The sequence below is a fragment of the Pocillopora damicornis genome, chromosome 9, assembly GCF_964200805.1.
Source record: "Pocillopora damicornis chromosome 9, jaPocDami1.2, whole genome shotgun sequence".
Taxonomy (NCBI): domain Eukaryota; kingdom Metazoa; phylum Cnidaria; class Anthozoa; order Scleractinia; family Pocilloporidae; genus Pocillopora; species Pocillopora damicornis.
The window spans coordinates 15120640-15142368 of record NC_142678.1 but is presented as its reverse complement, the minus strand read 5'-3'; the positions used below and the strand labels follow the sequence as shown (position 1 = coordinate 15142368).

The 21729-nt window shown below is 39.8% G+C and overlaps 2 protein-coding genes across 16 annotated transcripts in view; both read right to left on the bottom strand.

Moving 5' to 3' along the window:
- The window catches only part of LOC113665420 (semaphorin-5A), a 32174-nt gene extending 25385 nt beyond the window's left edge, over positions 1 to 6789 (bottom strand). For 3 of the 14 annotated variants that reach the window (XM_089182193.1, XM_089182198.1, XM_089182205.1), the window contains exon 1: positions 177 to 333. The gene's annotated coding sequence lies outside the window, so the exon portion shown is untranslated. The other 11 variants (XM_027181096.2, XM_089182200.1, XM_089182182.1 and 8 more) reach the window with 10 other exon arrangements.
- A 1345-nt stretch (positions 6790 to 8134) lies between these two features.
- The window catches only part of LOC113665398 (rho GTPase-activating protein 21-B), a 29196-nt gene continuing 15601 nt past the window's right edge, over positions 8135 to 21729 (bottom strand). For both annotated transcript variants that reach the window (XM_089182180.1, XM_089182181.1), the window contains exons 15-26: positions 21641 to 21718; positions 21266 to 21318; positions 17197 to 17270; positions 16577 to 16661; positions 15871 to 15949; positions 15609 to 15682; positions 14662 to 14751; positions 13975 to 14100; positions 13833 to 13880; positions 12998 to 13085; positions 12403 to 12428; positions 8135 to 12140 (exon numbers count right to left, since the gene is read on the bottom strand). In XM_089182180.1, the coding sequence (XP_089038306.1) occupies positions 9657 to 12140; positions 12403 to 12428; positions 12998 to 13085; positions 13833 to 13880; positions 13975 to 14100; positions 14662 to 14751; positions 15609 to 15682; positions 15871 to 15949; positions 16577 to 16661; positions 17197 to 17270; positions 21266 to 21318; positions 21641 to 21718 (3305 nt within the window). In that variant the 3' untranslated portion in view covers positions 8135 to 9656. The remainder of the gene's footprint in view (positions 12141 to 12402; positions 12429 to 12997; positions 13086 to 13832; positions 13881 to 13974; positions 14101 to 14661; positions 14752 to 15608; positions 15683 to 15870; positions 15950 to 16576; positions 16662 to 17196; positions 17271 to 21265; positions 21319 to 21640; positions 21719 to 21729) is intronic.

The window sequence follows — 21729 nt, the reverse complement described above, 5'->3', positions numbered from 1 at the left end:
TTCATTGTTACATAAAAGAGTGAAAATAGGGCAATGGAAAAAAGTGCTTAGGTGCATTAGAAAATCTCGAAAAATAAAAAATAAATAGAGTGAAGTTCTAATAAACAGGGTCTCACGTATGGGCCTGTCGAGGTGCATGTTACGGATGTATGCAAAAACCTCTATAGTGAACATACCTCTCAATTACAATTGTTTTAAAAACGTTCTTTGGCTTCCCGTCGAGTTGCTGTGGAGAAGGAAATCAGAAAACTCTGTTTGAACGAAGCTTTCCCTATTTGCTTTTCATTGTTGTTTTGTCTGAGCGATGTGAGTTTTAATTTTTTTTTTCTGCCCGGTTACCAATACTTACAGCCGATCAGATGACTATCACATTTTCACCGGTTTCAATCCTCCTTTTATGGTAAGATCTAACCTGTTGTATGATCTTCCATTCTACCCCGGCTGTTCCTCATTTGTTTATAAATCAGTCAGGAGAATTTGTTATTTGATAAAGATACCTTCCATTCGCTAACAATTTTGTGTATTCTCATGAACGTTCCACTGGATAATGTTTTAAAATTGTGAGGGGAACTTGCAACTTGATCGATTCTGCTGACACTCGAAAGGGTTCAAAGAAGGAACTATCCACTCAAAAAAAAAAACAGTCAGTGCGTGATGCCAAGATTTGATCGATAACCACTATGATACTCGTGCGAACACATGATTTACTCAGAAACAAACATTTCCAGGCTATTTTTAGTAAATTAATGATAAATTGTTGTCAAGCTATCGTTATCGAAGATGGTGGAATTTCGATTGCAATACGCATGTCTACATTTAATCAAGTGCCTGACGAAGACCAACGTTGTGGCAGTCGACAGCCAGTTAAGCGCTGTGATGTTCAATTCATAGCTTGACCGTACAATTGAGGGTGACTTGGATTATAATATATTGTGAAACGAAACGAAATGAAACGAAACCAGGCGAGATATAACAAAACTAAAGGAATAATTCCTATATATTTAATAATAAGGTAAAAATAACTTTCACACGGATTTTGGAGTATCGTTATTTAACAATAACGATTTTTATTCATTTCGCAAGTGGTAATCTAGGAAGAGTTACTATTTTGCGAAATCGACCAATAGTCCATTTCGCAAAATAGTATCTCACCAAAATAGTATCCCACCTAAAATTACTATTTCTTTTCGTTTCGCAAAATAGAATAAGCCGAGTGACATGAGGCATACGGTGAGTCATTCATTTCTAATCATCTCCACGAAAAACAAAAACATTTTCTATCGACAATTTTTTACGGTCGGTAATGAACTCCCTATGTTATGGGATTATAACTACTTACGACAAATTGCATTAAATTTTCTTAACTGGAGAATTAAAAAGAAATCCAATAGACTCCTCGAAGAAATAGTAACCCTGACCAACACACTTAGTTTCCAATTGCAACAAATATCGACAGAGCGCAGAAAGGAATACCGTTGCCAGATCCGCTATCATTGGAGAGTGCACACGGGGTAATCTATCGTCTAGACTTATCTCTTGAAATGTGGTGTGTCAAGAAAAGGTGTGACCTTTTTCCTCCGATCTGCTCTCGAACCGACCGGTGCCAAGAAAAACAGAAACTATATACCTTTCTTGATCAGCAGCCAAGGCGCGACTCTAAAGGGGTGAAAAGGCAACAAGGAATTTTCTTTCATACACTCAGCTGGAAAGATTAAACATAAATCAATTGAATTGGTTGTTAAAAGGGTACCTGGGATGAAAATGTAATTAAAATCAGGCGCCTTCACGGATAAATTCGTTTCTAAAGCTCGACATCTTACTGATCTCCTAACTAGACCAATCTCGTACCCAGATCCTACAGTGTACCTGAAATGGCCGTGGAAGGTCTGGGTAGGAGATACGCTCTGCCTGCCTGCCTGTGGTTTCCCACGCGTTCTATTTCTGTTTGTCTGAAGTAATCGCATCAAAGCGATTCTTTGAAGCCTCCTGAGAAAAGCTGAATAATGAATATGGCTGAGATAATAAAAAAAAAAGAAACGAAGCGTGCAATTTACGAAGTGAAACACTATTGTTCAGTATGGGATATTTCAATGAGACTTGCGTGAGGTAAAATGCGGGAAAACAGTCTCGAGACCGCAATAAAATCTCCATACATGTTTATCCTAGCTGTCAGTCAAATATCCCGACACCTTGGGAAAAACATTTTTATACTAAAATGGCGGTATGCTTAGTAAAAGTGCCACCAGACCAAGACATTATCTCTGTCCGAGTCCGACTTCGTCAATTACCAACGTCTAGATTTTACGATTTCGCTGTTGTCGTTGAATTAATACCATAAGAAAACTGAGAAAAAGAAGCAAAACTTTGACTGCGAGAGACTGAATACATCTGCTCTGCTATGCAGCGATTCCACTTTCGTAAAATTATCATATGGACGAAAAGGAAGTAAATAATTCCGAGAAACGACGGATGGTCTAATGGCTAATGGGTTATTTTGGGAAACGGATTAATTACAGCCTTTTCACTCATTCTGACAGACGCTTATGAGTGAACTAGCCACTGAATTATGCAGTCTGTCATGAAGGAAAAAAGGTAAAACAAAATTGTGGTCTCGAAATTCTGAGAAAACAGAATCAGTAGACTTCTTCTTGACTTGGTATAAAAATATTAGTTTGCAGCGCGGCGCGAACGGGCGAAAGTGTGTGAAAAATGAGCATCGACTAGTGACATGCATGCTAGTTGGCAAGGCAAATTTCTGGTCGATCTAAAATTAGTTGGAAGTAGAGGAAGATATACTATTTCAAGAAAGGACAGAGTTTTGAAAAATGACCAAGCTCAGAATGCACAAGTGAAGGCAAGCGAATGCTCAGAGTGCACGGGTGAAGGCAAGCGAATATGCCTTTCAACGCCTGACAGACATTCTAGTTGGTAAAGCAAATTTCCAGTTAACGAATTTTCATTAGGAAGGGAAGGAAATTATGCTATTTCAAAGAAAAGGCGGATGGTTTGAGAAGCTAATTTTAGGGGAGGAGTCTTTGTTCCAAATGATTTGGATTTGTTCCAAATCCAAACCCTTTTAGCATTAAATTGCTTATCACCTGCTGGACAAACAGAAGGAATCATTCAACTGCTGCCAGGGAATTAGATAACAGAGCCGCTCATCCTTAAATTCCATGAAAACGGTATCAGCTGACTTCCTGTTTGGGCTATTAATCACTTTGTTGCTCCTTGTTTATATTCGCGGGCCGTTTGATTAAAAGGCAGTTAGTACTAAACCGGGGTTAAAAGGTTCTATAGCTTATGAAAAAGCGTATACATTTTCTCTCGTGTGTACATTAGGCTAAAATGCTAACATGGCTAACGTTTCGTTAGGCATCATCCTAGTAAGACGAAAAACTTAACATCATAAAATATAAACAGGGAAATTTCTACATTGTTAAGTAACTTAACGACCAGTTTACTCTTAACCTCGATGAGCTTACTTACGTTCTAAAAAACTCCTTCCTTATTGTACGGTGCTGCACAGCATCGAATGATGCGATCGAAATTAGTCATTTCGTTTTTAAAGCAATTTACAATGGATATAACAAACCACTTAGCTAAAATGATTGGTTACCTTTTTTGGAAGACTGAATCAGCGCTAAAAATTTCCGTTTCACTGCCCTCTTCCTTCGTCTTGGACTTAAAATTTTTCTATCTGTGCCATATAAACATCCTTAAGTAACCTAGACGTTTGTGCCCATGGTTGCAATTGGATGTGAGCGAAATTTAATCAAGGACAACTGGCCTTAAAAATAGTTTCACGTTATAAGTTCTTTTGTTACCTCAATGTAATTATAACTTTCTAGTGGACTCGTGAATCAAACGCGAAGTTTTACAAAACGAAGGCCATTTCGTGATACATACTTTGGTAGTTACAGGTGATATCCTCTGATATTTACATTGGCAAAACTTGTGTGCATTTCTTATGCTCATAATTTAATATTTACTCTTGAAAGTCATTGTGTTATCATAACTCTTCTCAGCTACTCACGAATGAAAACAAGGTGAGAACGAAAAAGATATATAAATTGTTATTGCATAGGAGACTGTGTTTAGTTACGTGTATAATCCGGGAATCGAACCCGTTTATGGAAGATTCAGAGATCTCCTACAAGGTACTCACCGTGATCGATAATTTTTCTCAGTCGGTGGCGTACTGCAGAAATTTTAGAGTTCTTTTCGGTTGCACTTTCCTAAGCAATTAAGGGCGTTTCTTTGTACACACTTGTATATATGACATTCGAAATAGAAAGTGAAATGTAAATTTAGTCAGTTTCATCTCCACTCAGCAGGGTCGTGGCAATATCCTAAGTTTCCTTTCTTAGAAATTCCTGGATGAGAAGCTCCTTGACAACCCATCCTAACTCAGATCTGATTCTCTTCCCTCATCTTCACCCGACCTTTCTCTTCCATCTCTATTTCCCAGAATATTTAATTGTTGCTACCTTAAAACTAAGTTCCATTTCAATTTTATTTAGTTAGTTGTGCCGTAATTTTAATTGATATGAAAACAACATTTACATGTTAATCGGTTCCTCTCGTTTATCAAACGAATAAGTTGGTGATATAAAAGCATCTTTTGAAAAAATCTTTAATCAATACAATTGCCAAAGCTGTCTAAAACAGGTAATACATTTTTTTTAGTACAGGTATAAGTATCTTTTTAAAATAGCGTCTTACGCACAGGAAGCTGAGCCTGATTTGGTGTGTTTATCTGATATCCGATGACGATTTGGTGTGTTTATCTGATATCCGATGACGTTCATGGTTACAGCTCAACACACTCGATGTTTGACGCAGCAAAACTTGGCTGTCAATCACGCTAAAAGCATTACAGAAAAACACCTTATAAAGACCTTGGAAAAACAATGAAGCTGGCACACCTACGGGATACAATGTCTCGTATATTGTCCTGTATTGTTTCGTGTAGCTTTCAAAAACAAACGACCCTACGTCGCGATCTATTTACTTGCGAAGGTCGTCTATTTCTGGAGCAGAATATGTCGGTAGGTGGCCTATTGACAGAGACGTAAAGTGATAAAAAACCTGTTTGACACTGTTGAAGGTGGTTTCAATAATCACTTGCGCTGAAACAAGCAGAAGGTAAAAAACTTTGACAGTTTTCACCGCAAATATTACAAAGATTTGAAATCCTTATTCTGATCCGATATAAATGCGCTATTGAGTCGAGTCTAGCTTTGCCCTCGTGGCTTAGTCCTTACTTGGAATAATTACGGTAAAAAATTTTCCTAGAATCGATGGCAAAGCTCCTAGTTTACCTCCGGCATTGAGCTTGAGAAGAAAAATTGTTTTGGTAAAATTACACTCTGAGTTGTTTTCCAATAGTTGCGTACTTCTTCCACTAACACTTCGAGAAAATGCGCGGTGGCATATTCTGAAAAAAGGTATGACACAAAGCTGGATCAAATCGCAGTGATCACGCGATCAGTTATAGAAAATCAAAATGTGACGTGTATTTGACCAATAATCTCGTAGACCTTCGACAAAATTGCTTAGAAAATTATGCTAGGGGGAAAACGTCCCTTGCATGTTCCGTGATCCCGCCATGACAACACTCCCTCCTTTCCCCTGACCCTCTCAACTTCGATAACACCGTGGATCTCCTTTCTCAACAAAAAACCGGTGTCAATTTGCGGACAGAAAAAACTCACCACATGAAGATTATTGATTAATTATCCCAGCTCACCGCGTGTCATTACTTTTAAACAGTTGGGAATGTTTTCTTTTGTTCAATTAAGCTGCTTACACCTTTGGCACAGCTCAATTTGAAACACAACGGAAGAAATTTCATAATTTAACACATTTGAAGTCAGTGAACGAGCAGCAATTTCCAATAAAAGTGTATACCATATAGCTATATTTTTTTACAAAAAATTCCCAAATGAATGCCAGGTTTGCTGTCTACGACACACTTCACATGCTGTCTTCATTCTGGCACGACTGGCAACTAAATCTTTCAATATTGAAAACTTACCAAACATGGAAACATTTGACAACAGTTGTTGGACATCAGAGTCTTTTGTGTTCTGAATAGTCTTGACTACCAGACTTATGCCAAAATATGAAATCACGAGCGCGTTTTTTCCTTAAAAGCACGCTTGCCCGAGGGTTTTTTTTTTCAAGAAAACCGATTAATTATTAATGATTTTCAAAGGAAAACATTAACGCTGCTTCTTCATTTCTCGCGTCTCTCTACTTTACTGTTCCCCAATCTAGACAGGATGTCAAAGGATCAGTGTGAAAATATAAAGCTTGCCCTCAGAAATCTTCGAGTTATCGGTCGGTTCGGATAACATCGTGCGTATATTATCGTGCCATGTTAAGCAAGGACGAAGTAAGTAAAACAAGAAAAAAAAGATGAAAGATGCGATTTTGTCAGAGTAAGAATAACATTTCGGTTTCAGTGAAGCTACCGAATAGCTCTGACTTCCTTCGAACTAAAAATAAGCCTTACTTGTCTTACTTCAAGGACTCGTGTTCTCCTCCTGAACCGTAACGAGGAAATAAAAACCATCAAAATATTTTTGGTCCATGCAAATAACTGTATCATAAATCATCTAATATACCTTTTAGAATATTCTTCAGTCGTTCTCTCAATAGACAAGTTCGCCGAAGTGTTGCTTAGTTTTGTTTTAGTGTGTAGCGTTGCCCTGTGACTAAGATGCTTTGATCAGAGTTCAATTTCGTGGATTCACGCCATAAGCTGCGAGCACAAACAAACGAGTCACAGCATAGTTAATCGGTCCCCTCGATTAACTATGGTCACAGGGTAACCAATGAACATCCTCACGAGGTGAAATTTATTCTCTCCTTTCGATGTCATGCACAAGTGATAGTAATTGATGCACTCGTCAACCAAAGATTTTTTCTTGTTGGGAAATATCCAAAAATTTTAAGATGTTATTTGATAATCTACAACTACGATGCAGGAATACTCGTGGCGGAGAGTCAACTATGGTGAGACACACGTGATCACGTGAAAAAAGAGACGACAGATAAACAGATAGGAAAACGTAAAACGAGCTATATTTCATAAAGTATTATGGTTTATCTTAAACAAACTGTCATCCTTCTTTCTAATTAGTTCTTTTGAAACTAAAAGATAAACCATTAAATAGTTGTTATATTAATTTGTGAGTTCCTCCGAGCAGACTGCCCTGTAAACAGATCCAGTCGGATCCTGCAGGGCAGGATTACCATAAGCAGCTCCCCCCTGCTGTTTCATAAATCTGTTTTCCCTGCTAAAGAGGATGTATTTGGTTTTTTCATTGTCAAGCAAACATGTTTGAAGGTAAGCTACTGTTAGTATTCCCCTCGATTTGCATCAACTCTAAAGCACATACTGGTCGTACTAGAAAGTGTGAAAATTCTCCGGACCAGAGGTGGGATGGCGTTGGGGTTAAACTCGAACTCACTTCCACAGAGAATGAAGAGATGAAATTGGAGCTGGTATTTGAGAAATAGGCATGGAATCGTGACAAAAATAGGCCACGAAATAGAACTTACGTTCTGACGCGAGTCACGTACCTTTTAATGGTGATTGTTTGACTGGAGATGACGCCCTCGTGAAACGGGTAGTTCCATTCAGTTTCTTTCTCTTTTCAAATATAACGCTCATGAGGTGGTGCACTTTGCTGGATTACTCGAACAAACAAGGTGAGAACGTCAAGTCATAGCTTACGCAAGCAGGCGAGGCCGAAGCCTGTTCAAGTTTGCAAGAGGAGCGAAAAAAGGGAGATTATTCCAGCAGCGGAAGGCTGAGGAGAGAGGGAAATTTGTAAAAAAAACGAGGGGAGAGAGTGTCTGAGCGATAGTGTGATAGTCAAAGAAATGAGAGGGGAGAGGTTAGAGCAATAGAATTATTATTGCATTTCGCGCCCCCTCCCCCCACCGTCTATTTTAATTGTAAATCGAACATGGCGAGTCGAAGAAACGATCGTAAGCTTGTGACGTCAACTAGCCTTAATAATGACGCCTGCGATGCAGGCTGATACTAACTAGCAATGACTTGAAGAGATAACAATCTTAGTTGCTGAAAAAGCCTTTGAGAAATTCACCACTGCACATGCAAATATACTTAAAATACATTTGATTTTTAATCAATCCGCTGTAAATAAATTACAGTATAAAACAGACATTAAATTCGCCCGCAATTCACACTCGCATTTAGCTTTGAGAAAATACTAAAAGTAAATCGTGAAGACAAGTCCATTTCCACGAAATGCGAAGCTTAATAATTATCATTTCAAAAAAATTCTGATATATATTTCACGAGTGATAGCGTTCTGATTTCTGAACTTTTGTACTTGGGGGCTTCGAGGATCTAGGTGTTCCCTTAATATAAAAATTCTTCAAACAAATATGAACTAAAAAGTTTTAAAAAGGAACAAGCTCAGGAAACAACAAGGGGCAGAAACATTTTCCCCCCATAAATTTTCGCAGCACTATTCAGAGAAGACATTTTTAGTGAAAACATGGACCTATCTTCACGACTTACCCGACACTTACTCCATCCAATTTATCTGAAATGAAAACATTAATTGTAATAATTATTGTCAAGCCCCAATCGTCCACATTACTTTTCACACTAAGGCACAAATACTTCTATATATTGATATAAGAATACACCCTTGACAACAAACTATACAAAACTTATAGAGCTACGCGCTTGCAAGGGGAATATTGAAATTTATAGAAACTTTACACTGCACAGTTGGGATATAAAAATAATGCTGTCAAAATAGAAACCTTCTAAGCCTTGTCAAGGAATGTGACTCTTACTTGTAATTATTTGCAGTCTTGTAAGCTTTTACTTTAAGAATTTGTTTTTAAACGTAGGGCACCTCAATTTTAAAGAATAGCACTTAGTCTATAAAATAACTTTATGTTACATATGGGGAAATAGAAGTTGTAGTAGCAATTGAACCATTTCTCAAAAAAAAAAAAGTAAAAATTTCATAAAATAAAGGGTCTGTAATGTACAGCAGACTTACGAGTCCAGCAAGTCGCGTCATACAATCAGCAACATATCAAAATATGCGAGAAACGTAATAAACGACCTAGCTGTAAAAATTTTTTTCTGTACAACAAAGTCTTTAAAATTTGATCCTCTGTTTACAACCACAATACTTTTCCCTTGATACTGAAGGAAATATATTAGCAATAACTTTTACTATTCCTAGGAGGGAACATGTCCTTAGAAGTTAAAATATGCCCTCAATCTCGTTCTGTATTCTTCGTGTTTTTGTTACAACAACAAGCCAAATGGAAAGTAGAAATCAATTTTTCACAGGACAAGCATTTTCCGCTGCTTATTAAAGGTTTTATGATACAGTAACATACAACAACAGTTTTAGAAGATGGAAAAAGATTTAAAAAGCAGCATTGCAAAAATAACTAAAATAATTTGAGCAAAATAATACAGATATATACTTCTCCAGCGTGCTGATAAAAAATCAGGAACACTGAAGTATTTCAGCTTCGAACGGCTAAAAGAAAGGATCAAAGAGTCAAACAGGAAAGAAGATAATTTGGGTCAGCTGAACTATATCCATCACCAATATGTCATATGAGAAGTCTTATTTGTCCGTAGGTCAGCTCGTGACAGTGTAAACACCACGGCTTCCGCGCTGCGAGCTACCTGGTCTTGGGTCAACTTCACGAGGCCATGCGCGGTAGTTTCCTTGACTACCTTCCCATCCTTTGTTAACAGGCAAACTTTCCTTTTCTTGCTCAGGTGAGGTCGGCCTCTGTAGTGCAAGAGTAGGGTTGTTATCATCTCCCAGAGACCGCCTGCGCCTGCGGAAAGCAGCACGCTGAGCAGCGGCTTTCTGCGCCTCTCCTGATATGTCTGACTGCTGACGAGACAAGTGAAGATGACGCTCGCTGTGCATCTCCTCTAGTAATTCAGCGATGTGTTGTGCATCCTTCTCCAGCTTGCGCTGGGTCTGAGAACCTCTACCGTCCCTTGACGATATTCTAGCCTTGGAAGGCAGTAGCTCTTTAGCAGAATCCTTGTGCGATAAGAGTTTAGATTTGGTTCCATACTCTTTACTCACAACTCTGGGCGCTGCATGCGTTTTATTCACAACCGGCGGCCCTTTTGACCTATCGTTGACTAGAGAAACATTCATTCTTGACCGTGGCACATTCCAGTCGAGGCCGCTATCAGTTCTTCCTGAGCTATATCTGGCTGGTGATGTGGATAAATGTTTCGCTGGGCTGGACTCGAGCCGAATATTCCTCGAGCTCACCGTTCTACTCTCTGGTGATCTCTGTGCTGTTTCTCGTTGCATACCCCTCTGGCCCCTTGGCACTTGAACAGGCTGACCCCCCGGAGTCTTTGTAACACTTGGTTTGACGTTAAACTCTTTCAACGAAACCGGAGTCGTTGTATGAACTGATCCGATCTTTCTCCGAGCAGCAAGGGAAGATGGAGAATCTCTCCCCCTATTTTGGCTGCTACTCCGAGGTGTTGTATTACCATCGGACAGTCTACTCGAGGTGCTCTCAAATCTCTGCCGTAACGTACCCACCTTTCTGGACGAAACTTCGGGTGTGCTTTCAACGCTAACCCTCCTCGGTGGAGAGGAGGGCTGGGACCTTGGCCGCTCGTCTGATGAAGGAACCGTGAAATATTTACTCGTGTTTATTTCTATTACACTGTTCGATTTCCGCTCTATTACAGGATTTTCGGCGTTCCTTGGAGTTGTATTTTTTTCAGAATTCCTTGTGTGAAACCCTTCTCCTTGAGAATCAGTTGAAGGGCTCACTCCAACAATCTTGTAAATTCTACCAGGTTCATCGGATGATCGCCGTTGTGCCGTATCTACGCCACTTGGGATTGGTCTCTTCAGAGGTTCGCTTCTCACAGAGGATCTATTCTCATGGTTTTGTGCCTCGACTCTGTTTTCTTTATTTCCATATGTGTTATCTACATCCAGTAAAATCCGTAGCTTTTCGTCAAACGTCTTGGACATGCTGATGGCGCATTCGTTTCCTTCGTCGCTGGATGCATCACTGCTATCTTCAGATCCCAGAGATCTCCTGGCCAGGCGGTGCTCTTCAGCACTGTCTCGTTTTGTCTTGAGATCCAGACGAGCTGGCCTCCTAGGTGATTCAAACTGCCTCAGTGTCCCAGACACTACTCCACGCCCTACAACAGCCACCACGGTTTCGTCGGATCTTGGCGTTGGCTCGTGATGTACCACCTCGTTTGCAAAAGACATCGCCTTCACGCTATTGTTTATCCGCGCTGCTTCGCTGTGAAGAGTTATACTAGCCTTTTTATCAGGATGAGGCTGAACAGTAACGTGAAGCGAGTCTAGCGACGGGTTCTTGCTGCTATGTGCACTGCTACTTCGGCTAGTGCTGCTGCTACTCAGCTGATCAGTACTCTCAAACACGCCCTGATCCGACATCTTCCGTTCACGCGATACGTCATCAATCCTTTCACCAGGCGGTGATGTGGGGGATGTCACCCCCCTATCTTCACTCTGTCGCCTTTTCTCCGCAGCTTTCTTCTGCAGGTTAAGCCTCAGCAGCCTTCGGCGTGTCTCTTCACTGAAGGAAGAGAAGCTCGGCTTGGGGGTGTTGTCCTGATCACTGGGTGGTTCGTCAGCCGACTTCTTTGCCTCTGTATCCTGCACCACGGTAAAGGTGACATCCAAAGGTGAAAGCGACTGCTCAGGTGTTCCGGGACTGGTTGACCTTTTCTGGGGGTTAACGCGTCGATACGACGGAGGGGGCGGCATTGCGTATGAATACGCCTTAAGTGAACCTGCTCCTTTAGCTCTAAACTCTGCGTCTGGAGGGTCTAACACTAACTGGAGAGAGCCCGGGGCACTCTCTGTACTCCTCTTGCTGCTAAATCTTGTTGATCGTTCCATGGTGGGCGAGTTAGATCTCGACCCGTCTCCTGACAAAGCTCTCACCACCGGCGATCTTTCGAGAGGAGGCGAACCCTCGGATCCCTGTGAATCGGACAGCGGTCCATCGGAGGAGCTGCCCTGGCCCGAGTCAGACTTTGAACTTTTACCACTTCGGAACTTTGGGATATGAAGAGATATTCCGCTGGACTGTAAGACCAACAGCAAGCATAAGAAAAGGTTACAGCACATATCGAGACCGTGTGACCCATTGTCCTTTATTTAGGTATAAGGACCCCCTTGATAAAACATTCTATTTCTCATGACCAGTAAGCAGTCGTAACTGTTCACGATTTACATAAAAGTGGGCTGAAAAAAAAAAATATGGGCTGAGAAGAGAGCTTAACTCAGAACTAACATTCAGCACGACAAGAAAAAAAAATACAAAGCAAAACTAAACAACAACACTCACCTTCGGTTTATATGACCCATCATCTCCTGATATGGAAAGAAAACAAACAAATTAATGCTAATAAAAGGTAAGAGCCTTGTCCATACACACTCCGATTTGACTCCTCGTTGTTATATTCCCCATCTTGTGGAAGCAATACGTGACATATTCGAACGTTATTGGGAACCTCGCGGAACAAGCATGAGTAAACGGATACGGAATCCATTTTAGTCACGCGGTCTACAAGACTGTTTTATCTCCTCGTTTGAACATATTGTAAGCAACTGTAACCATTTTTCATGGGTGTGGATCTGAAGTGCTACTACACTTTATGACACATGAAGGTTATACAGCGACGATTGTATTTTAGTCGGAACCTTGCTAATAAGGAAAAATCGTTTGTTCTCGCCAACCGCTAATCGATTCGACTAACGTAAAATGAATGTTTAACCAGTGCCCTAAGAGTGCAAAATCCAAATAACAGTGTAGTTCAGCTATAGTATTAACAACGTCCAGTTTACTACCATAATACTACGATGATATTCGCCATTATAGTTAATCTCAGGCTTGTATGGTTTCTCTTGTTTAACGAAAAGGTAAACAACTGAGAGCTCACCGAAATTTACAGCAACCTGTCCTAAAGAGCTCAGAACATTTTGAGACAGGATATGCTCTTGCAGTGTTTCTTGACCTTGTGGGAGGGCCTATCAGGAAAATATCAATAACTTCTTCAGTCTACATCTTATAAAGGGTAATTAAAAGGTTTCTTTTCAACATCAAGGCCTAACACATAGCGCTGTTAGTAAAATGCGGAAAACAACGAGTTTAGAGCGCTTTTCGATTAAGTGTCCTACAACGAAAACCGAAGTTATCACTTCGCCCAAGCAGACGAAAGAAAATACCGCAAAAAAAAAAGGGAGAACTAGCACTAAAACCAAGCGAACTTCCTAAAGCGCGGGAAAACACGGGTGACCAAGTCGTGATTGTTCTTTGTTTTGCATCTGATTGGTTAAGAGAGTGGCGCGAGTTTTCTGGACCAATCACCGAGCGAAGTAAGGCAAAACCAATACAATCTGGGATTACTTTCGACACTCACCCGAAAACCACTCCAAAAACAGACGAACAAACAACAGGGAACGGTCTGAACTCGACTATTTTGATGTTGATTCCCGAGTGGGATAAACAAATGTTGGAAGAAAGATTAACTGGGCCTGAAATAATGAGCAATTTGTGCTTGTTGACAGGCTTTTTTAGACATGTGTGGCTCGACCCACTTTTGCTTGAACCCATTTAACTCGTCTAACGCATGCGCAGAAGCACGAGGAATTAACTTACACGTTTCACAATGCAATTCAGATTCACCTGAGTCTCCTCTTAACAGAGCAACTAACAAAAACCACAATCTCAAGAAAAAACAATTAAAATGGAAGGAAAAAGTAATTGAATGATACCTTCACTGGGCATTCATCACCTTCAGACTCCTCAAAAAACCAATCACACTGAAATAAAGTTTGCAAGTTTTAGTACAAACGGAACTTGCATGATAATAACGTTGAGGCCATCCTAAGTTTATCGATCCTTTAATTTTCTTACTTCAGATATAAGTGTTTCAACTATGCGACACTGGTCCGACATGTCTTTCACCATGGCCATCATAGAGTCGTCCCCAGTCCTAATGATGGTTGGGCCGAACACAATGGCCAGGTTACGTACTTCCATCTGCAAAGCAGAGCAACAAAAGACTTGTTCGTTCTTTGGTATTATATAGAGTTTTGGCATGTGATTACTTCAGAGTTGTTAATCTCTACGGCGATATTCCCCCAACACTTAAAACACTAGCCGAGCAATGTTTGAAACAATCGAGTATAATGTATGTAACGTATAAGACGTTTTGGTGTGTAGTATCTCTCAGGATTTTGACCAACAAGGAAATTGTAATGGACTCACGCGGTATTTGTTCATTACTTAGCGCAACAGGATAATAACGAAATATCAAATAACTCCGCTCACTGGGCTGTAAACAGCATTCGGGTTTCTTCTTTTTATTTTAGGGGCGCAAAAATCCTGGCAAAGTCAGATTCAATCGCCGTGATTCCAATAACTAAGGGGAGCGGATAGCAGGCACTTCAGTCAAGAGTAAATCTGTCTTTTTCTCCGATTTCTCTCACCAAACGATCGCACTAAGCCCTTGTAATTTTAACTCGCAAAGTAGGGGCATTGTTAACAGATAACTGGCCAACACGAGTGGAAAGATACAGTGTGCATGACTATTCACATTACCTTATTCTTGTCACAGTTATCTGACACCAACTTCAAATGATTCACGAGTGATTTGAGTGTTTCAAAGTTATAATCAGGCAATTCTTGCACCTAACGAAAACAAAAAATCAGTAACGAACAACTCCTCTGTACTCCGTGATTTGAGTCGTCATCAGTCTTTCATCCGTAACAACAAATTAACCCCCTTATTTTATCCTGAGGAGGTTGCCCTTCACCCTTAAACTCAAGGAGAGGATGAAAAGGAGAACAGAAAAGTATAACGGCAAAAGGGTTATGTAAGGGGTAATCTTTTAATCACCCATGAGTGACCAAGCCAGAATTTCTCCCAACAATATCAAACGGGTACGAAAACGGGTACGGGTAAGGGTACCCTACTACGCTTAATCTCCAACGCGTACTCTCCTACGGGTACTCTCCTACGGGTACTCTCCTACGGGTACTCTCCTACGGGTACTCTCCTACGGGTACTCTCCTACGGGTACTCTCCTACGGGTACTCTCCTACGGGTACTCTCCTACGGGTACTCTCCTACGGGTACTCTCCTACGGGTACTCTCCTACGGGTACTCTCCTACGGGTACTCTCCTACGGGTACTCTCCTACGGGTACTCTCCTACGGGTACTCTCCTACGGGCACTCTCATACGGGTACTCTCCTTCGGGGACTCTCCTACGGGCACTATCCTACGGGTACTCTCCTACGAGCACTATCCTACGAGCACTATCCTACGGGTACTCTCCTACGAGCACTCTCCTACGGGCACTCTCCTACGGGTACCCTCTTACGGGTATTCTCCTAAGGGTACTTTTCTACGGACACTCTCCCTTGGATGCTCTCCACGTTACAAAAGGTGTAATGTACCTACCGATCACCAAAAATACCGTGACCTCATTCCTAAGAGCAAAAAGCCCTCCACTACCTCATCATCATACTGTACACAAAACTAACCATGGATCTTATCGCCCACATCCTTTCAACAGGGTCCTCCTTCTTATTGGCTTCAATAAATCCATCGTACAAATCTGTGCAAGGAAGTATAAAAAAAATATTAACAATGACTCAATTTGTTGGCCCCCAAAACAAACAAGCAATCGTCTTATTCGGAAAATAAAGGCAAATATTTATTACTTAATCCGTTCGCTACTGATACTTTATATATTTTGCTCAACGTCGTCTAACGATTGTTCATTTCTTTTGATTTTCTTAGTACCTGCAGTAACAAGACCCTCCGGTAACTTCCGCAAGAAGAGTTTCATGAGGCTGGTGATATTATTGACATCATTCCACCTCTACAAAGAGACATTTAGAAATAAATGAGAGTCCAAAAACAACCTCATCAAGATCTAAACGTTTACATAACTAGTGTCAAGTGAACCTATTTCCATCAGAAATACCAATTCAATGACAAAAAGACTAAAGGGAATCAAGAGAAGATGACCACATCGTAAACCGTAACTATAAATCTTTGTTTCCAGACATGATTGATGTAAACGAGGATTACAGCTTCTTTACGTTGTCGCTCTCCAACTTGTCACCAGTGCTTTCCGTTCCCAAACACCGTCCTTAAAATCTGGCTTTGATTAAAGTTAACTTCACAGTGCAAATGCTTTTATACCGGAACTTTATTGACCCGCCATTCTGTGTTAATACTAATATCCTTGGCAAACAAAAAGAAAGGCTTGAGCCGGTTCATCTTTCATCCACTTTGCGAAAAAAAAAAAAAAAAAAAAAAAAAACGCAAAATTTCCTGTTCGGCACCTCATACAGAAAAGGTAGCTATCCAAACTAGCGCTAAGATATTCCAAAGACACCTCGATAAAGCTCAAATATCGCAGGCATACAGCTTACTTTTTAAAATCTGACATGCAATTACATTTACTGCACAAGCGTTTCTAAAGACACGACGAATAAAGTACCTCTTCCTCGAGACAAATATTTTCGATCCCTCGGTTGTTGAGCTCTTCTTGTAGAGCAGTGACAGCAGCGGAATTTCCAGGAACTCTATGAATAAACAAGGAATATAAATTGCTTAGGGTTATAATACATATGTTCATGAAATAAGGAAAAAGAGGTGAAGGATCGCTTTACGAAAATCGTGGAATAAATTCACAAACTGAAAAGAAGTAGAAGAGGGAAACTTGAAGTGGAAACTGCACAGACTGCGTATGAGGTGCACGATACCGCTAAAACGTATGTTGATAGTTTCTAGAAACGCGATAATCGATTTTTGATCCCCTATTCTCGAAAACTTTGAGGATCAAAGCTTAATTCGAGTTTTGAGACGTTCGAGACCGTCTAACCCTTCACATTCATATTCTCCACACTGATCTCTATACATTTCCTAGGGCGCTAACAAGGAGAAATTGTTTAACAATCATTAGAAGCTTCTTAAATTGGTGATGATTTCCTTTTGTCTCATGCCCTTTATATTTGATTCAATTCTGATACTGTAAGGAGAAATTAGAAGCCAATCTCTCAGGGGTTTAAGGGTAAAGAAATAATCAAAGGGCTTTCGAGACATTTTTATATTGTTTACCTGTAGACACCAACAGTCTCTAGGCCCTTTTTCTCTACCACCTCACAACAGTGTTCCACGATCAGGGGCACAAACTGCGAGAAAACAAATTCAATTTATAGTTAAAACATTACTTTTCTTTCGGACTCTGAAATATTTATTTCAAGTCCATAATTTTATTAACCGATAGAGGAACAGCTGATAGACAAAGCAAAAGAGTAATTTACTCGCTAAAAGATGCAAAAATCACTCTAACTCTTTCCTTGGAAATTTTCCTTCAAACTTACTTCGATTATTCAGAAAAGCGACTTAAGATAGACTCTCACAAAATAAGCTAGACATTTAACAACCCTTTTTAAAAAGTCGATTTGTATGCATTACGGAAATTTTAATCATAGACGAAGAAATTTGAGACTAAAACTGTAAACAAAACGGATATTTTGTTAGCGACGTTGTTTCGTTTACTTTTCACGTGGGTTTATCTGCGAATGCAACGAGAAATATTTCGTCGAAACCACACACGTTCCAAAAAAACTGTTGCATGGGATTACCCATAACATCAACATAATAACAGCGATTTCCATGCCATGCTCACTTCTATCCTTAGGTCAACAGCCATGAAATTGGTTTGACTGACTGTTTCCAGCCTCCTTAAAATGTGTCAGAAAATTGTTCAAACATGATTTTTTTTTTAATTGAACTGGTCAGGTCTTTCAGGTATTAATAGCAATATAAGGCATAAAAAGAGACTCTTATAATATGATATTTTCTTTTTTTTATGTTACTAAAAACAATTCCTCCTTAATTGATAGGGTGCCAATTGGAGTCCATGTCATCTGCTTGAAGTTGAGACTTGAATCATTATCAGCCAGACATACTGGCCAAGTGTCAGGGAAAACTGTATTTGTGACAATCTCTGAATGCATCCAACTATTAAAATTTACAATTTAGTCACATAGGCAAACTGATTTTGAAATATTTGAATTAACTTTGAGTTCGATGAGATGTTTCAGCTTTTTTATTTCCGTTTCGCACTAGGAGAGAATTTGAAACGAAACAATGGTAAGAACAGGATAGAACGCTTTCAGAAGTTCGTTGCTGGGCAAACAGGATAAAGTGTTATGTAAAATTTAAAAAAAACAAGAGATTTCGAGCCAGAAATGATCACTGTTATTCCATACGCTTACTTACACATTCTTTACAAGTTACAATAATATCTCTAAAATTCATAGGCGTCTTGAAAGTTTTTCTATCACCAAAAAAAAAAAAAATTCACTACCCTTGTGATCAGTTCGCACGGCAATATGGTGTTAGCCTTCCTTAACTAATCTTTGACTAATGACCCCAAACTTAAAAATAACTGAGAAAGTTAAACAACGCAGTAAAGTAAAACTATTTTCACGTTTGTTTCGATTATGTCATTTTGAATTGTCGTATTCCGGATAATTGCCGTCGCTTGAAACATATACTTAAGACGCAGTTGGTGTTCCGATTCCGATGCTGCTTTCCATATGGAAATAAAGAATACCAACAACAGCTTACGCGACGATGTAAGAAATCTCTTATTTCTTTATCCCGATAAAATATCCCTAGAACTTTCATTCATGATAACCGTAACTTCATAAGTCAGGCCTGGGAGTATTAATATGAGTGTGATCCAAGAGATATTTAACTCCATGGACAGCAAAGTGCTTGTCTAATTGTTTGTTTTACCGCTTGCCTAACTCCACTAATCTTCCAGCAGTAAAGAAATGGATTTAGCGTGGAATTGAAGTAAACTAGGAGAATCGCTGTTTCCTTCAGGACATCTAAGTGCAGTGAATATGATTTCCTCTGGTTGATCACAATTCCCTTTATAAAATATGGCAAATAACAAACAACTAATGCTGACTGCACCCACAGTGCACTGTACACTGCCTTTCTGTATCGCGCCATGTTCAGTATGTTTACTTGGCTCGGCCGTTGCTGATTTTGATCTTGTACTTGAGCCTGATGATGAGCGAGTGTGCGAAAAATCTTTGTGTACGAGGCGATTGAGATAAGCAAGCAAGATGGTATAGTAGTATACCCATACCATAAAGATATACGGTTATCTAAAATGAAGCATAAAGCAGCGGAAAAAGAAAAAACCCAACCGACAGTTACAGTGACACATACGCGCTTCAAAGTCACAATTTGTTTGTATCTCAGCCCCAACAACAAGGTGAGAAGTCTCTCCACACTTATAGCTGTCGAAGTCAACAAAGAGACTCCACATAATGCAGCGCTTGTAATGAAAGCTGCGTCAGATGCGTATCGAGAAAGAATCGTGGATAGAGTCCGGGAAATCCACCAGGTAACGTAGAGAGGCTGGCTAACAAGACCAACCAACAGATCAGCTGTTGCAAGACAACGATACAAGAATTTGGACAGAGGATGAAGGGAAGTTTCTTTGCGGAGGGCAACAAGGATTAGAGAATTCCCAAGAAATGCTGTGATGGAGAGGAGAATGTTGGCTGCTGGGAAAAAAATCGATCGTTGATGCAACCCATCTAAGAAAGAGATGTTCTTCTGCGTTTCATCTCCTGTCAAATTGGTTTTCGCCATTAATTCGCAGCCCAAAATCGCCAGAAAAGTCGAATCAAAGTGGGCACGGATAAGTCGATACAACTCGCCTACCTCAAATTAGCAATGAATCCTCCGATTTTTCTAGGACACACCTGATAGGTTCGTGCTCATCATGTGATGATTGAGGTCGCCTTATTGTTTCCTTCGGGACCAGTCATTATGTTATCTCCTAGGGGTAGGATGGGTGGGTTTTTTCTTTTTCATTTTTAGAAGGAAGGGGGAAATCACATGGTTTTTAGGAGAACCTTGGGGGATCAGCCTTCGCCAACAGAGTATGAAGGGGGACTACAGAAAATTTACTGCCAATTAACTGCCACTGTGTGCACGTGGGGGAGGAGAAAGAGCCCTGGGTAAATTTTATCGTGACGCAACCAAAATCCTCCCCTCCCTGCCTCCCCCTTTGTCATTGTTTTCTTACTCTTTAAAATGGCGGAAACGAAATTTTGCGCAAAACCTAAACAAAAAGATGTTGGGACTTATCGATTGAAAATAAAGTAAGGTATTTGGCGCCTTCATACTATTAGAAGACTGAGATCTTAAACTCATTTGCATACCATATGGTGTCGTCGGATGAAATTTTACAAAATTCGTAAGACCGAACCGAAATGACTGTTTTATGCCGGAGATAACTTTGAAATAACCTTAAGAAAGGTGTGTCATACCTAGTTGCAAGGGATTCGGAAAAAAAATTAAGAACACCCGAATATATTCTTTGAGAAGAAGATTTATGCTCAGCCCGAAAAATCCAGCGCACAGGTGGTCGAGCCCACTCCCACTTAAACTGCCTAGTTAACAAATGATGGAGTTCTTTTTTTTTCTTTTTTTTTTTTTTCCTTTTTTTTTTTTTTCCTTTTTAGTTTTGTTCTAGACTATTTTTAACCCTTTAACTCCCAAGATCTCATTAGTAATTCTCTTTGCTGTCTGCCATACAATTCATATGATATTAGTTTGGAGAATTTGGAATTGGATCAACCAATAATCCCTCAATTGATATTTTTCTGTACTCTCATTACTTGTCTGCTTGATATCGTGCTGATAGCGTAAGGAGAAATTATGTGTAGGTCACTAGTATGACTTAAAGGGTTGATGATTTACTTTCATGTTTCCTTTTTTTTTTCTGTCAAGCAAGCTTCCACGTATATGGCGGGCGAATGAATTCTCTATGTTGCGATTCACGATCTACCTTTATGTTTTAGAGTTATTTTCCTGTAACTCATTGAACAAGTAATTTATGAATCGCGGCCAGAAACCAACCAATGGATACTTAAGAACTATAAAGAGTCGTTGAACAATTTATTCGATTCTACCTTCATAAACAACATTTATTTTCAGACTTCTTAATGAGCGAGTACTCGTTTAAAACGCGCGCTCGAAATGCCTTATGCGTGACAAGTAGGACAATTCTCATTTTTCTAAGGTTTATTCTTCCTGGAGTTTATGATTTGCCCTGATTTTCACGCAGTGTAAATATTTTTAAACCAACCTTGTTAGCCTTGGATGATGGACACAGCTCTAGTGGTACGCCAACAGAGTGCCCTAAAAACACAACATGATACAGTAAGTCCCTTAAATTGCCACAGCAACGGCACCATCACAGTCTTCTCATAAAATTGAAATACTTTCAATGTTTAAACAACTATGTAAGCTCCACATTTGCCATGAAGAGGTAATGCAGGTGTGAGTTATGACCAGCACAGAGTACTTTGACAATTTCATAAAGACAATTTTATCATTAGAACACAAGTAAGCTTACGATGTAATAACACCGCATCTGCCTAAACATTCCTCATTAAAACGTAGTCAACTACAGCCATAATTGTGACCACTTTTAGCCGCCTAGTTACTTAGGACACTCTACCTGATGGATAACTATTTGGGTGTTTAGGTTTCTTCCGCTTGTTGGTCGATTTGTTTCCATGGTTTTTCCCACTTTCACCTTCAAAAACA